The sequence below is a fragment of the Tinamus guttatus genome, unplaced genomic scaffold, assembly GCF_059628265.1.
Source record: "Tinamus guttatus ecotype Peru unplaced genomic scaffold, ASM5962826v1 Tinamus_guttatus_pri_ptg001031l, whole genome shotgun sequence".
In the NCBI taxonomy this organism is placed as follows: domain Eukaryota; kingdom Metazoa; phylum Chordata; class Aves; order Tinamiformes; family Tinamidae; genus Tinamus; species Tinamus guttatus.
The window spans coordinates 105,138-121,708 of NW_028289565.1; the positions used below are offsets into that span (position 1 = coordinate 105,138).

Here is a 16,571-nt window from a genome sequence, read left to right on the forward strand (position 1 = left end):
CTCTGATCTCCTCCTCATGCCTAGAGTCTAGTCAAAAAAAAATGGAGACGAGCTTGCAGCTAACAGATGGCTTGAAAAAAGTTGTAATTTGGTTTTAAATTTAACATCACCAGACTAGGAAAAATAATATTAAATTAAATATGACATTATCATTTCCTCAGCTAATGAGTCAGATTCCATCAAAAACTAAAAAAGTCTATCAGTGTTTGATTCTACTAATTAAGTAGCCACATTATTAGTAGTATGTATGAACAGAAGAAAGGCTACCTGAAGAAGTCAAGAGAGGCAGTTGCAGTGCTAGTCTGAAGGCCCAAATACCAATCCATTTACTCGTACACAGTAATGTTTCCCTAAAACTCCCTTATTTCAGCCTTGACAGTGATTTCTCATTCTCATTTACAGGCTTTCTTATGTTTATTTTTCTCCTTTCTCTTCTAACAGTGCTGCCCTTTTCAAATCCTCACCCTAAAACACTCACCTTCAGCAAAGCCCTTTCAGTGTTTTCTTCAAAGACACTTGCACAGTTCATAGCTTTCCAATTATTTCACACATTAACAACTCCCAAAATACCCACATGTGTATATAAAAAGACACTGTGTGCAGGTTTTGGAACTTTTCTTTTTCCCCATTGGAAGCTGAATTGGACTTCAGTCTCTTTAGGAGACTGCTTTCTGTGATGCTATGGTAGATTTAAGCACTTTGATGGCTCTGTCTTCCTAGGAACTTAGGTAGTTCAGCATCTTGCATGAGTAGATAAGCCAGTGAAAGTGTAAGACCAATAATTTCTGGAAACTAATTAAATGGATGACGTTGAACAGAAAAAAAAATCAATGAATTCAATGTTCCCTCTTTGCAGGAGTGTGTCATGACTTTAAAGTCCCAAGGGAACAGCATTATTATTTATCAAGTGTTAAATTCTATGCAAAACAGAAGACTTAGTTCTTCCATCAAGACACAAACCTTTTAATGAACTTATACAGACAAAAAGTTTAAAAGATAAACATGGACTTAATACTGGCAGACCGTCACATCTTAACTTCAAGATTTTTTCTCTACACTTTTCCTTCAGAATACCTACTTTATTAACACCAAGGTGAAATAACGTAATGTGGCAAGAAGAACGATATTTCTTACAAGATTTCACATCATGGGGTTCCATGTGCTGCTTCTACCCATGTATCACCTGCCTTTTTTCCAAGGCACGGCATTTTTCAAAGACGTGAAAGAATTTCAAGTACCTTGTCTCAGCTTTACTGAGCAATGCATCCCATCGGCTATCCAGCAGATTCAGTTGTTTCAAGATTTTCTCTTTATCACCAGGCTCTGCTGACTCTGCAATTTTCTCCCCTTCACGCTTGATGACCTCAACTGTGGCCTTGCGGTCGTCCAGCAGCCTCTGCAGAAGCTGGAGAGAAAACAGTGGGACACCAAGTTACTAAGAAGCACTGAAACAGCTTAAGGGCAAAAACCAGAAGGAGACAGACTTCTCAAATGCCTGAAAGAGCAAAGAAATACCAGTGCTTATACTGTGAGGAAAGTAACAAAAATGGTAACCAAACAAGAGACCCAAACCAGCCAACCAAACACACGAAAAAAGAATGCCAAGATTCATCTAGTCCCCGTTTCCAAAATGACCTACTTGGTGTTTGTGGGGTGAAGATGTGTCACCCCTCAGAGGGAACTTCTAGGGGAGAAAGTTGCAGTTAACGCCCATTGCAGGAGTCAGGTCATTTAAAGTATTTGACACATTTTGTAGGAACATGACTGTAAGGAAAAACTCATTGTTTTGTTTTAACCGTGTTTTATCTCTTTTCTTTTTCTAATGGACCTTTAATACTTCCTTCAGATAGTGCTAGTAGTTTCAATGGGAGCCCAGACTGCAGAGTATGACACTCCTGTGTGTGTTCCCAAGAGATTTCTCCCACCGCTGGATGGACTCTAGAAGATAGAGTGGGTGGCTGTTCTAAAGATCTCAGTGCCTTTTGAATGTAATGCAATGCATCTGAATATACCTTATGTCGTGACAAAGACTGGGAATTCACTTGAGGCAACAGACAGGGCGAGATCCTCAACACATTTCACTTACTTTCTGTTCTTGAATTTGGGCCTTCACAACTTTAAATTCAGCAGATGGTGGCTTCTGATTAGCCACAAGGTCCTCGGTATCGATGAGCCAGCTAAGCAGGGACTCGAGGGCATCCTGAAATCTCCCGCTCTGAAGGAGGGCTTCCTGCAGCTGCGCAGCCCGCTGGGCAACCTGTGGTAGAGCAGAGCATCTGACTGTACTTACCTATTTCCATATTTCTGTGAAATAATTTGTAGACCTGCCACTTGAATGCCTGGCAATTATAATCATTATTTACTTTCATTTTCCTAGCTATTTATTACAGCATTTAGCAGTGATTTAGCATTAATGTTTTGGGAATGAGAAGAGGTGGACTCCCAGTAAATTAAATGGCTCTGGTTTTCCATTCTAAGTGCAATGTCTGCTTTGTATAGTTACCGCATTATCGCGTATGCCAATAAAATGTGTGTTTTAAATAGTTTCTATTTTCCTTGCGAAAGACTGAGCCAGCAATTCAAAGTAGCGGCTATTAAGGAAAAATAATTCCCTGACAGGGAAGAAGAGACAGGAAAGGAAAGAGCAAAGAGGTGCATCACAAATCTCTGATTTCTGCTGCATCTCCCCTTCTCCTGAATACAGAACAGATGAAAATGGGCGCTATTTTAGCCTCCCACTGTTACCATTTTCAACAGCAGCCATCACAAGAAGAGAATTATTCACAGTATGGAAAAACAACTGCAGTCATGTGAAAGCAGTGGCACCTTCCAATCTCTCAGGCGCCATAACCTTAAGGTGCTCTAAAGGAAATGTGCCACTAGTCACACAAAGCTGGGCTGCAGCCCTGCTTCAAGTGCTGCTCAGTATATGCTATGTACAGGCAGTATACTCTGGCCGTACAAATACAATGTGCCTAGAAGAAATGGAGAGGAACTCCAGCTCTGGAATAGGCTGCTCAGAGAGGTTGTGGAGTCTCCTGCTTTGGAGATCTTCCAAACCTGCCTGGCTGCCACCCTGTGCCACGTGCTCTAGGTGTCCCTGCTGAAGCAGGGGGTTGGACTAGATGATCTCGAGAGGTTCCTTCCAACCTCAACCATTCTGCGATGCTGTGAACTCCTTACAAGCAGCTGACCACAAATGACATCTCCCTTTCCCATCTACGAGTCCCAGCTCCAACCTCATTCACTGGGTTATCAAACCTCCCTGCTCTGCTTAAGTAGAAAGGCACGCATAGTCCTGAGGGAATCTTTCCTGAATAATAATAAAAAAACAGGGCAGACCTTCAGAAAGTTTGACAAAACCTTTATAAATAAGAGTAATACTTCTGGCAGCTGCTGATGGAAATCTTATCCTTAAAATTACCATATATATACCGTGGGTATAATAACAAAATTCATACCTTTACTATTTAATTTCCTGGATTTTGAAAGATGGCAGTAAATAAATAATCAAAATGCAATACAAAGCAAAAGCAGAATGGCACATAAAATAATAACCTTCTTATTGAGAGTCTTCCATCGGGTGTTAACATCTTCCAGGTCACGTTCGAGGTCCTCAATGTTGGTACTTTTAGCAGCACTTTGAATAAGGCCTTGACCTAACCAATTTACCTCCTGTTGTTTCACCTGCAGTGGCTCAATTTCTTCTTTCTGGAAGGCCTGCATTGGGGAAACCAAAACACATATGAAATATTTTATCTGCTAACATAAAAAGCACAATGTTTATCTCACACTATGCAACATAAAATGCTGAAAAGTGATACCTAACAAGAAAGGATGCTTTGTAAGCAACTTCTGAAAAGATACGAATAAATGTAAGTAGAATGGGCCTAATAAACAGAAGAAATGGAATACACCACTGAAGGAAAATGATGTGCATTTCTAGGAGAAAAGGAAAACTTTGAATCAGCAGCGAAGGAAGAGATATTTCAGAGTAGGTTCCAGGGAAATGGAAACGGTGCCAAGTAAGGAGAGGCTACAGATACTGCTGCAGTAGGATCACATTGGACACCCAGGAGAAGGGATATTCACTCTATCTGAGGGATATTCCTGGAAAATGCCAGGGCTCTCAGCATACCCAACAAGAGTTTGAACAGTTTTCCGATTGCTTTGTTACACTCTTTCAGCTATTAAAGCTTTTTTATTACCGAAAGCAAAGGCAATGCAAACCCACACTTGTTTTCAAGTGAATTAGCCTGAACTGATACCAGCGTCAATGAGATCAGAAAATGGCTCAAAGCCTCTGAATTAATTACTCAGATCGGGGAAAAATAATCAATGAATTAACAATGCTGAAGAACACTCATCTTTTAATCCTAAAGCCTTCCCTTTCCGCAGTGACATTCAATAATAGTGTTGGTGTACATTTGGTATGTTCAATGCAATCTTCCTCAGCATCCTAAAGAGCAGGAATCACTTCAAAAATACCCAAAACACTCTTTTTTTTTTTTTTTTTGGCAGCAAAGATAGCATGGCAAGTGATTGCTTTGAAAGAGGCAGAGCTCAGCTGGCTGCGCACGTTCCCAGGAGCTTGACAAGTCCATCTAGAGGCTAGAGCAAACACGCTGAACACGTGGCAGAAAACAGATTAAACTATCCCTTAAGAGCCTTGGACATGGACAGGGAAACTGAAAACTGTGAGACCGTGACTACATCAAAACATACAGAGTGCAACCAGCAGCTGCTCACAGAAAAGGGAAAACGCCTGCATTTTGCTTGACTGCAGGGTAGGGAGGAGGCAGAATAATCTTTTAACAGAGAACCAGTAACAAATTCTTCTTTTCTGTCCCATAAAGCCCCCACTTCTGAAAGCAATGTCCTACCACAGGGAGGACTGATTTCCATAATGAGCCCTTTTTAAACACATGCATTCTTTGCAAAGAGAAGCCTAAAATAAATTACAATTATTGCCGAGGGTAAAGTTTACTAGAACAACTTAGCAACAAAGCCTGAAACAGCTCAGATTTCAACTGGAGCAAGACCAAAAAAAAAAAATACAGACCTGACAAACACCCTTTACTTATTACACGGCTTCACATTTTACTTTCTGACCCCATCCACCACTCACTAACTCACAAAACACTCTGAGACCCTGCGCTTGTAATACACTACTGTAACTTCAGCTCTACTTTCTGGCATGCAAATGGCAAGGGTGGTTTCCAGCACATGCGGTGAGTCTTTAAACTGGGTGCTTTGGAAACCACAACAAGCTGATACTGTTGCTGATCCCTTGGTGAGTAAGGCTGCTTGGCCTGAATGAACGGGCTACAAATGCCCTTGAATGGCATTGCCTTTAAGCACGAGGGGGAAAACGCAGCGCCGAGGAGGTGCTCCAAAGCGAGAGCAACAGACACCATCTGGACGATAAATAAGTGCGCTCCAGGCAGCTGGAAGCGATCAGCCCTGTCAGATACTGCCCCTTGTTCATCTCCCAAAGTGGCCATCTCACCCACTTCGGACCTCTCAGACGTGCCACGCAAACGACACTGATGACCATGTCTGCTGAATGGGGGAAACATGTTTTTGTGATAGTAACAAAGCTGTAAAGTTAAAGAAAACTTTAAACAAGTACATTTAAGTTTGCTTTACAACATATCACAGATTTCCTGATATTTTTTCTTTTTTTTCTTAATTATCCTGTTAGAAAACAGGCCATAGTAGACAATATCCAAGGTTTCTATCTGGATGTCACTTCATAGAATCATAGAATCCTTAAGGTTGGAAGGGACCTCCAGCGATCATCCAGCACATGCAGGGTCACCCAGAGCACGTGGCACAAGGCTGCGTCCAGGCGACCCTTGGATATCGACAGAGACTCCACAGCCTCTCTGGGCAGCCTGTTCCCGTGCTCCATCACCCTCACTACTAATGCGTTTTTCCTTAAGTTCCTGCGGAACTTTCGGTGTTTCAGTTTGCGGCCGTTTCCTCTCGCCCTGTCAGAGACCGCCCCCTCCCGCCTGCCGCCCCCCCACGCCCCAAGAGCGGCGCCGCCACGTGGTGCGGGGCGGGGGGTGCGCGCATGCGCAGTGCGGTCAGATACTGCCTTCTCCCTAGGACAGCTTTTGGACAGTTAGCAGTATTACCTAATTCAAGCCTTTTCATCTGAGTCAGTACATGCCACACTGGCTTCCTCTAGATCAGTGAAAATCTTGTCTTCTGACAGATCCACGTTGCTAATATTTACAGCCACGTTCATGTAATAGAAGTAGGCACGCTGCTGTGTATGACCCATGAAATCTACTTCTGTTACCGTAGCTTGTGGTTTAATTTTTTCACCATCTCCATTCACATTTTCCACTTCCATTTGGAGGAAGGAAATACTTTTCCCGTCATCCTGAAGCGGCTCTCCATGCGTATTCCTGCTGTAGCTAGCATTTGAGAGTGCTTCTGCCCCTCCTCTTTCTGCTCACTCTCGCCTTGCGGCATGACCTCTTCTCTCACTTCCTCAGCCGGCAGGCTTTCCAGCGCTCCCTGCTTTCTCCCGAGCTAACAGGCGTCCTCCTGCTGCTTGAAGAAACGCCCTTTCTCTCATTCTTTAGGCAACATCTGCTGCTGCCCTGTCCGCTCTCAGAGCGCCGCTCGGCCCATGCGGTAGTAGGTGCCCCGGCCTCTTCGCGCTCCCCCCGCTTCTGCTTGCTGCTCTCCTCTGACTTAACTTCTCGGTCATCTTTTCACTTTTGCCATTCGTCCTCAGCGGGAGGCCGGGGTGGTGGGAGGTGCGGCGGCGCCGCTGACATCCCGCGCGTCCAGCTGCTGCGAGCGGCGCGCACTGAGGTGACGCGGCCCCGCGGCGCTCGCAGAGCCCCCGAGCCCCCGCTCTGCTCGGCTTCGTGGGAAGCAGCCGGAGCAGCGCGCGGATGGAGTTAGGAGTAATCCCGCTCTGCGCAGGTCGCAGGTGGAAACACACCCCGCTGTTAGCTGCACTCCACATTCAATTGGGCTGTCCCATAAAGGCATTCACAAGAACACTTCCAACCAAAAAGTTAAATGGGAATTTCTGCGTTATTGTGATGTTTTCTTCATTTTGTCTTCAGTGAACTGTTTCAGCGCTTTTAATCGAATGCTTCACTTGATTTGAGATGCACGGAGATGCCCTCACTTCACATTTCACTTGTCTTCAGCTGCCCTGTGGCTGTCAGGCAACAGCCACGGCCCCAGTGCCTGCCTCTGCACAAGGAGCCCTACAGAGCCAGACACCCTCGCCTGCCCCTGCTCTTACTGCAAGAATAGAGAGGGATGCAGGAAAAAAAGGGGGGCATGTGGCTATTTGAATGATGAGTTTTCAAGGAATTTGAGTGGCAAAAAATGGCACAAAGATTCAAGTTCTGAACTTTTAAATGCTCCTCAGCATTTTGTGCCATGCCTCTAGCTAATGATCGTGTAAGGGAAAGCTGGAGACACGCCAGTAAATCACCAGCAGTTTGCAGAGAGGTGATCGTGACAAAGCTGCCACCTCAGCAGCACAAATCTTCATAGTCCTATTGAACAGAGACCTTCTGCCGCTTGTGATGGGAGGTATCAGGGTAGTGACAGTTTAGACCTCAGTTTAAGGACAGCATATGGCACTCAGTGTTAAAACTTAACATAGGGTATTAACTGCAATCAGCTGAAGGTTTCTCAGCCAAGCAGGATGCACTTTACTCAAGAAACAGGAGCAACGCACACCTTCTGCTATTCATTTATTTGATATCCAGTCAGCTATTTTTAAAATATTAATGCGATGTAAGACAAAGTCTATCCTTCTGCACTCATGTATTTTTTCCTGTTGCAGTGAGCAGTTATTATTTGAAATAAGGCTTCCATAAGATTACACCCATTATGTATTAAAATGAGGCCAAAGAAATAGTCACCTCTGGTTTCTCTAATTGAGAATATGGACTACATAATTGAACATCTAGACTATAATTAAGACTGTAGACTATAATAGCAAAGATGCGTAAGACATTTTTTGAGGTCTGGCCATCTTTGCATCCAAAACAACCACAAGCAGATCCTCACTAGATTCAAAGGCTACTATAATATTTTATGAGGTCAGTATATAATTGAAATTGGTCCATATTTTGCTTTTTCAATAGTAAAATGTTTTTAGTAACATTTTTTCCATCAGATCCACTGAAGGCTTCTTTATGACACCATCACTTTCTTGAGCAATTCTTTCAGCAAAAATTAAAACAATTCCTTTTTCTACTTTTGCTTTCTACTACAGATCCTAATACTATTAAAATCCCGTGGAAGGTCAACATCTTATTAAACACTGTTTGTGAATCAGTGCATGGAAAATCCTACACTTTCTGTTCTCTACTCAAAATAAAGAGAAAACTCGAGTTATTTTTTCACATCCACCTTAAAAGTGCAAATCAGAGGACACACTCTACACAACAGACACAGGCCAATTAAAATCCTAGTTGAAGCTCAGGGACAGGAATAGCCAGGCTAGCGAGGAACTCCTGCAAGCTCCAATTAGAAGGCAACCTCTGCAGCGACGATATCTAGTGCCCCAAAAACAAAGCCAGAACCTAGTGAACCAGACGCCGACAAAAGCTGCAACCCTTCAGTGGCTTTTTTTTTTTTTTTGCTAAGAAAAGAACGCTTTTAATGACACTACAAAGAATTACACTGAGTTTTCAAGAAATAAAATAATTCAGCTGCTGGAGTTGCTCCCTTTGAAGGAGGACCTAGCTGCAAAAACTTTTCCAGCTGCAAACATCCTAGCACTGTGTGGCTATCCACAATGGGCGTTTCGGTTCAATCTCTTTTGTAGGATTCTTTTTTGCTTTGCTTTTGAAGAAAAACAGCAGAATGAGTTTAACTAAGCAGAGCTAATTTACTGAAGTTTCCTGTTGGGACACATCTATGTTTGCGCTGCACACAGGCTTCGGGGAAAAATGAAATCTAACAAACATCAATTAATCAAAAGAATGAATTCTGGGTGTTTGGTATTTATTGAGCCAAATTCTTTTTCGGATGTGCTCTGTGAAGTGACAGTCATGGTCCTACTTTCAGATGAACTCCACAAGAAAGTTTCATTTACAGAAGAAAAATATAAAATTTGCGTTGTAAATAAATACAGTTTAGTACTGTCCATAAGTACTTTCAATGTAACATTCTGCAATGGCTGGAATAAGTGGATTACTAAGAATGAATTCAAATAAAACAAGTATTTGTATATAAATAAAAATATAACTCAAAGCTTTTTTTTAAATACTGTATTTTGATGTCAGAAGACAAGAAGGCTCACAAAGCTCTACTCTGTGCACAGGAATTGGTCAAATCACAAAGCCCACAAAATACCTCTTACATAAGACTCTTTCCTGAAAAAAGTGAAGATGTCATGTGAATAAATCCGCCGATCAAAGAAGAACTTCTCCGCCTTACTCTTACGGACGCGAGTTGACGGTACCTGACCACAACAGCGCAAGGAATAAAGAGCAGGACTGTGGCTTTGTGGTCACCACATTTTGAGGTTGTGTGTGTGGGCACACGCATGGGCCAACGCTTCATTGCGGGGCCCGACCCGTGGCAGCCAGTTCAGCACGGACATGCTGACTCCGCTGGGGTCACTTTTTCCAAGGCTGAAGAGCAACAAGAGGTGTGAGCCCTCCTGCAGGTCTGCTCTCCAGAGCCCAGCAGCACTCACAGCGAGTACTGCTCATCCTGCCCTCTCCTGCTGCCGCGTCTACCCTGCACAGCCAGAGCTCTTGTTATTTTCGGGTTTCCCGAGTATTTTACTAACCATACACAAAGACAGGCCATTTGTTTCTATTTTAAATGGACATAGCCTTGTTAAGCTGGACTGGCATACAATTTTAATCCTTGCAGCCTAGCAGCAGCTTGAACTATTTGTTCAAGATCTTGTCTCTATTTATGCATTCTGAAAGAGCAGCACAGCTGACAGCAAACCCAAACTCTCAGAAGAAAGTTTTGATGTTTAGTTTTTGTTTCCAACATGGCTTAGTCTAGACAAGCACGAGGCACCCTCTGTTGGGCCTAACACGCAATTACCTCTTTTCAGCAATACGCCTCACAGAGCCAGCAGGTCACGAAAGCTTTCCAATCAGCAGCAGGTTGCAACAAAACCAAACCAACACAGAATACCCTTGATCTAGACAGTCAGTAGGATATTTATCATCTTTTTCACATCCTGCTTACATCTGGGTGCTTTACATTCCTTCAAGGGAGCACTGGAACTTCTTTGACCAAAACCCCAAATATCTGCAGTTCCATTTCCACACAAAGCACAATTTATACACAGTATATACAATTGATACTCAGTATTACTGCAGTGTGTTTTTCTGAATGCTGCTAACTGGCTTACAGAAAGCAATGCAGGGAAGCTGCAAAGTGCTTTTAGGGTAAGGATACCACAAGAAACTCCCTCTGTACAAAGATGAATGTTTACCTGAATTAATTGTACTAGTGCATTTCTAGGTAAGGATGGGATTCAACCGAGTTGAATCAAGTTGAATTCAACTGAGCTGCTCAGTGTGTTAGAACAAAAATAACAGGAAGGTAAGGTCCCAAACCTACAAACACGGATGCCGATGCGCAGGTGCAAAAAATGGTATGTGAATACTAGAATCTGCAACTCAAAGAACAGCCAGACATCTCAATACAGGCAAGAGGGTTCCCCAAACAGCATAAGGTGGATGGGTGGCACAAGGAAACAAGATTATGAAGAAGGGTGAAAGAGGGAAGCAGGGCTTAGGAGTTATGACCTGGATGTAAAGAAAGAAAGTCTTCGAAGCTGAAGCAAGAGAAAGTCTGTAGCAAGATGTTCCAGTTAAAAAGAAAAAGTAGCTTAAAAGCCTACAAATAAGAGTGACTACTGTGAAAGAGGACTTCTCCACAGTCTGCATTTAATCAATCCTTTTCACTTTTTTTTTTTTGCATTGCGTTAAAATATTTTACAGTACTAAGAGAGAAATCTTCCTACCTTGAATATGTTCACCTGTTGGTTTATAGCTTCAGTCTCCATTCCTACGGGGCCTTGTGACTCTTCGTGCTCTTCAGCAATCCCAAGCAGGCTGGAAAACTCTTTCAGCTTACTGTAAAACTCCTCAATACGGCTAATGGTCTCCTCCACTTGATCTTCCCGGGATTTTGCTCTGTCTAGTAATTTTTTGCACTGTTTATTTAAAGCATCCAAATCTCTTTTTATACCAAGGAGGTCAGGAGAAGCTTCAGCTTCTGTGGCAAGCATCATTTTGCACTTTTTATTAGCATTTTCATTATTCATTATAAGATCTTCCAGCTTTTTCAGGAAATGTTTTACGTCCTCTCTCTGTGAGTGAAGTACGTGATGGTCTCTCCCCACTGGAGCCATGTTGTCAAGCTCATCATCAAACTCTGCAAACTGAGAGAACATCTCTCGGATGCTGTTTTGGAAATGGCCAATTCCCTGAAGTTTCGTCTCCAGGAACGAGCACCTTTCCTCAACCTGCTCCGTCACTGCACTGTATTCCTGCTTCAAGGATTCAGCTTGAAGCAAAAGGTCAGAAACACCTGCTGAGTCAGAGGCTTCTACCACCAGTTCCTGGGCAAGCTTTTTTGCTAAATCCACATGAGGCTTTAAGGCCTGCAGGGCTTTCTGCTGGGTCTGCATCACTGTCAGGTGTGTGTTACTGAATGACTGAGGTCCAAGCGCATCCTGAGCTTCCAGGTGCTCCTTGGCACTTTTAAGCTGTTTTTCAGCTTCCCTGGAGGATTCCTGAAACTCCTTCAGCCTTTGTGCCATGTTTTCCAAGCACTCTCTCTTCTTATGCAGCTGTTCTGTGACCGTTTTCACTTTCTGATTAAGTGCCTTAGTCTCCTCTTTAACAACTTCTTTATCCGTTTGACTTGCACTGAGCAGACTTTCTGCAGTGCTGTTTAAGAGCTCTACCATGCCATGGTGTTTATCCAGGTCCTTCTGCCAGGCCTTCACCTGACCAATAGAATTATCTATCTCCTCAGGGTTTATGCCAACTTTTACCGCACACAGGTTGCTTTCACATTTCTCTATCCATGGCTGTAGATTTTCTACATGCTGCTTGTATTGGAGGGCTTTCTCCAGACAATCTGTTAATTTATCTTGCCTTTCTTTTACCTGCTTATTCATTTCATCCCAGCTACTTTTGAGTGTGGTGATTTGGGTCAGCAGTTCTGCCTTGTCAGCTCCTTTTGTCTTCTGCAAGATACTTTCCCCTTCTGCAACAATTTTTTCATATGAACTAGTCTGATCAGAGAGGGTCTTCTTAAAATCTTTCTGCTCGTCAACTAACGACTGCAAGGCATCAAGTTTGGCTGATACAGGAGGAGCCTGGTTCAGCTCCTCTTTCTTTTTGTCTAGCCACGTCTGGAAGTCTTCAGACATTTGCTGGAACTGATGAGAAGTGGTGTATGCTGACTGAAGGTGCTGAACATGGTTATCTAGAAAGCAAAACACAGCACAGAGATTCATTATCAGAATCAGCTAACATTCACTGAAGGAAAACTATCTCATTTTGATTTCATTATGAACAATCATTAATCAAGGAGAGCTGGTCCTTAGCATGTGGAGAACAAAGCCCCTTGCAAGGGGCAGTCACCCTTGTGCCTGGAACACGGCAGAACAGCGGAGGCATTTGGACAGGGATCAAATTCAGAGAGCTTGGCCAGCCTGTGTCTGCATGAACCTCATGCAGGCAGGTCTGGGGTAAAACGCACACAGTTGTGTCATGATATTGTAAAGTGTAAGCTCAGGGAACATTAAGTAATCTAACATGGTCGTGTCTGACTCATGGCCTGCAGGCAATATGTTTTCAGAGAGATCTTTTGATGTTCCTCATGACCAGAGGAAATTAAAAAGCTAAAAATGAGGCTGTTAGGGAGAATAAAATATGGGCATTACCTTCAATGTATTACTCTATCAGCTCTGTTACTAAGAGGATAAGGAAAGACTGCAGAATACTCATCTACTTTCATCACAGGCAGTTGACCACTGCTTTCTTGCCGAGTCCATTAACCAGCCCTTGGCTGAAACAGGACGATTTTGGCTTACATTCTGCACCTACGCGCATTTAGGTAGTTCACTGCACAGTATCCCATCCTGTTATCCTAATTAAGTGAGGACGTATCTGAAGGCAGAGATGCAAAGACTAGGACTGTTACCATGTTTAGTTTGTCCCAGGCTTCTCACTAGGGAGCCAAAGTTGTTTTTGCCTGTTTAAGGCAGAGGGACTCACTCCTAAGTCCTAACGTGCAACTGCTGGGACAGAAGACACAGAATCCACAGACAGACTTCAGCTCCGCTCACTCAACATTTCACTACTGACTGTAATAAGAAATGTGACCACATTGCTTCACTTTATACCTTAATTACTATTCTCTGGAAATAAATACTAACCGGATTTTTGCTCAATATCCTTAAATGATTTTATGATGCCATCTAACTGCCTCGTCAGTTCTGCTTTCAAATACTCTTCTCCAACCAGTGCTGATAGCTCTTCACAAAGAGCTCGAGCCGCGTTTACAGTCTTCATTTCCCGTTTGATTTCCTCCTTCATTTCTCTAGCAATCTCCAGCTGTTGTTTCACAGCATCGGGCTGTGTGCTCACAGCCAGGCTGCTGCTCAGTTTGCTGTCCAAGGCACTTAGCTTCGCAGAGAGACTTCTGAGCAGGCTTTGGTACGCGGTGCTTTTCTCAATGGCTCGGCCAATTCGCTCACATCTGTCATTCAGTTGCCCAGTTAGACTGTCCCATTTTTGGGTCACAGCTGCCAGCTGCTCTTTCACAATTTCGTGAGAGGGGGGATGCTCTCCTGGCCTCTTCAGAATCCCTTCGCCAGCCATGGTTAACTGTTCATATTGTGGCTTTCTGGTGTCAAACTCTTTAAGTAGAATCTGGGAAGAAAGTCAATGTTTAAAAGCATTTACCTTGCAAAATAAGCAGCAAAATGCCTCTGACATGAATTACATGGACTGTGCTCCATTAACTGAGAAATTAATTTCTGAGTTTAAAAAGCCAGTCAATTACTTTCCGTGTCTACATATAAAGGGAGTGTTGTTTCCAAGAAAAAAGTGTACATGCCATCTAATGGAAATTCGATCAGCAGATGCAAGTAAACAATGAGTTCTGTTAATATCACAGTAATTAAGTAACTGTAACCAGTAAAATAATCACTGCTTAGGTTCAAGCAGTGTCTTCTTTGCTAGACACTTGTGACATGTGCCTTAGGACAGAACTTCAAAGCAGGTGAATAGCAACATAGCATTGCAAAGTTTTATATGTGTGTGGCACACACAACATTTGCTAATTTTGGTAGTTCATGAAATGACTGAACCTCTAGTGCAAGATCTGTTCATGTTTATGTTAGTGGCTCTCAGTATTAATTTTTTTTGAGAATAAGTCCTAACGCTTACAGAGGAAGGGACAAACATCATGGTTTTAAATTATTCTCACATAGTATTAGAACACAGTTCAATTTATAAAATCTCGCTTTTAATCAATACGGACACATCAGCTTTAATAATATTTTTGCAAAATAAGAATAGAATTTCTCTTCACAGTGTAAATTAATTGGCAGTCATAGAGATGCTTGAAATTAACAATCCTTGTTTCTGCTGTTTAGCCTGATTTGATATTTTGGGTTTTTTTTCTATGAGTTTGCACTAGTTCTGTAAGCATATTACTCTGCTTTTTCCCTACACTTTTCTTCTGTTTTTTCACACTTTTGGCCACATATCTATTCACAGTACTTGCATTTCACTTACTTTCATATTTTTGAATAATAGTGAATAAAAGTGAATAAAATCTTTAAAAGCTAGTCCTACAGCATAGGCCATGTATGAGGACTGATCATAAAATCTTCCATATGCACTCAAATTAATAAAACTTCAAAGGACTGCTTTCGTTAGACTACAGAGAAACCACAGCATGGTCAAAACACCAAAATGTATCTGAGGATCAGTATCTCCCCAAGGAGTAAGTCCTGATTTTTTTTCTTTAATTCTTTTGATCTTCCTTCACTCTCATGAGAATTTTTTCTTGTAATTACAGTAGTCAAGTATGACTTAAGCTGATATTTACTGATAAACAAATGCAGTAGCTCCTCAGGACTGGGCTGTAAGCTAAGTACTTTGCTAATAGTAAAGAAAGCAAAAAACTTCACCAGCAGAGCATGCTGGCCATCCTTACTCACCTGGACCTGTTGCTTTTGGGTATTCAGCATATTTGGATCAATTGATAGTGGTCCCAGCACACTGACCATTAGCTCCTTTTCTACAAGCCAGTGCTTTAACTGAGCTTCTGCTGTCTGGAACTGGGTCAGGTAATTTGAAGACTCTTCCAGTTTTTGTTGTCTCTCAGATGTAACTTGGTTGAGCTCTTTCCATTTGGAATCTAGCAATGAGAATGTTAACATACTGCACACATGTTCCAGCGGATGGGTTGACAGACAGCATATATGAAACTTCAACAGAGCTCCCTAACGAGGCTTCTTGCTGATTGGCTCCACATAACCTCCCTGCAGTGACTAGGCAAATACACTCACATCATTTAACAGTCAGATGAACAGATACTTGGGAAAAACTTCTGAAGTTTAATATAGCAATACATGAAATTTGGAGCAACTAATATGCAACACGTAATCCCATTAGACCAGAATATTAGTAAGTGAAAGAGCATCCAACCTGGACTGGGATTCCAAATGACATAAAAGCCAAAGTGCTGGACTCACAACTTAGGCCTAGTCTGACTCAGGTAGACTCGCTTTCCTACTTCATGGGTGCAGAGAAACAGATTCCTTTCCAAAGGCGAGTCTAAGCCCTATTAGGCTTCTGCTAAGAACTGCCCTTTGAAAGAGCACTTGTTTTGCAGTTGTCTGCATTAGGTGTTAATCTGTGATGATTAACTTGCTAATTTAGGCATCTGAACAAAGTACCTAATGACAGGCAAGGAAAGTGCTCAGGGAACCCTGGATCTCGGGCCTATTCTCTGCCTGTGCCAGGAGCTTCCAGGACAGCCACTGATTCACGGCCTCTCCTTCCCTCTTTCAGTGCTTGTTCACGCAGTTCTGCCATTCTGCCAGCTCCTCCTCCTTCCGTGAATTTCAACTGTTTATTTTTATTTGCTTTTTTTCCCCAATTTCTTTTGCCACTTCAAAAGAAGTGTCTCTAACCTCTGCTCATTCTGTACTCATATCCTTGCAGTACCGCTTCCCTTCGAGGCCTCAGCTGCTCCTTAAGCTTTTCAGAGTATATTCATAAAGAGGGCAGGTTAGAAAATTTATCAATGTAGAAGTATTGCTGCTGCAGCAATAGAAATACTAATTGGGACAATCAGTACTCCATAATAGGATTTATTTTAAAATACGATGAACCTAAGAAGTATTTTTTAAACAAATGAAAATTACATACTGCAGGATCTCAAATCTATCGTCCAAACATGGTCATTTCCATGTTTTGGCAAAATTTATGAAGTCAGTTTTAGAAAATGGCAAAAAGCCACTAAACCCAGAGAATGACAACAGCCACAAGGCACATGGGAAAAAAAAA

General features: G+C 42.4%; 1 protein-coding gene across 1 annotated transcript in view; it reads right to left on the reverse strand.

Moving 5' to 3' along the window:
* Positions 1–16,571, reverse strand: part of LOC104579616 (dystonin-like) — a gene marked incomplete at its 5' end in the record, with an annotated part of 125,125 nt that overhangs the window by 58,227 nt on the left and 50,327 nt on the right. The window contains 6 exons of the mRNA XM_088538358.1: positions 1,239–1,405; positions 2,087–2,257; positions 3,559–3,720; positions 10,994–12,468; positions 13,424–13,919; positions 15,218–15,417. Coding sequence (XP_088394484.1) covers positions 1,239–1,405; positions 2,087–2,257; positions 3,559–3,720; positions 10,994–12,468; positions 13,424–13,919; positions 15,218–15,417 — 2,671 coding nt within the window. The remainder of the gene's footprint in view (positions 1–1,238; positions 1,406–2,086; positions 2,258–3,558; positions 3,721–10,993; positions 12,469–13,423; positions 13,920–15,217; positions 15,418–16,571) is intronic.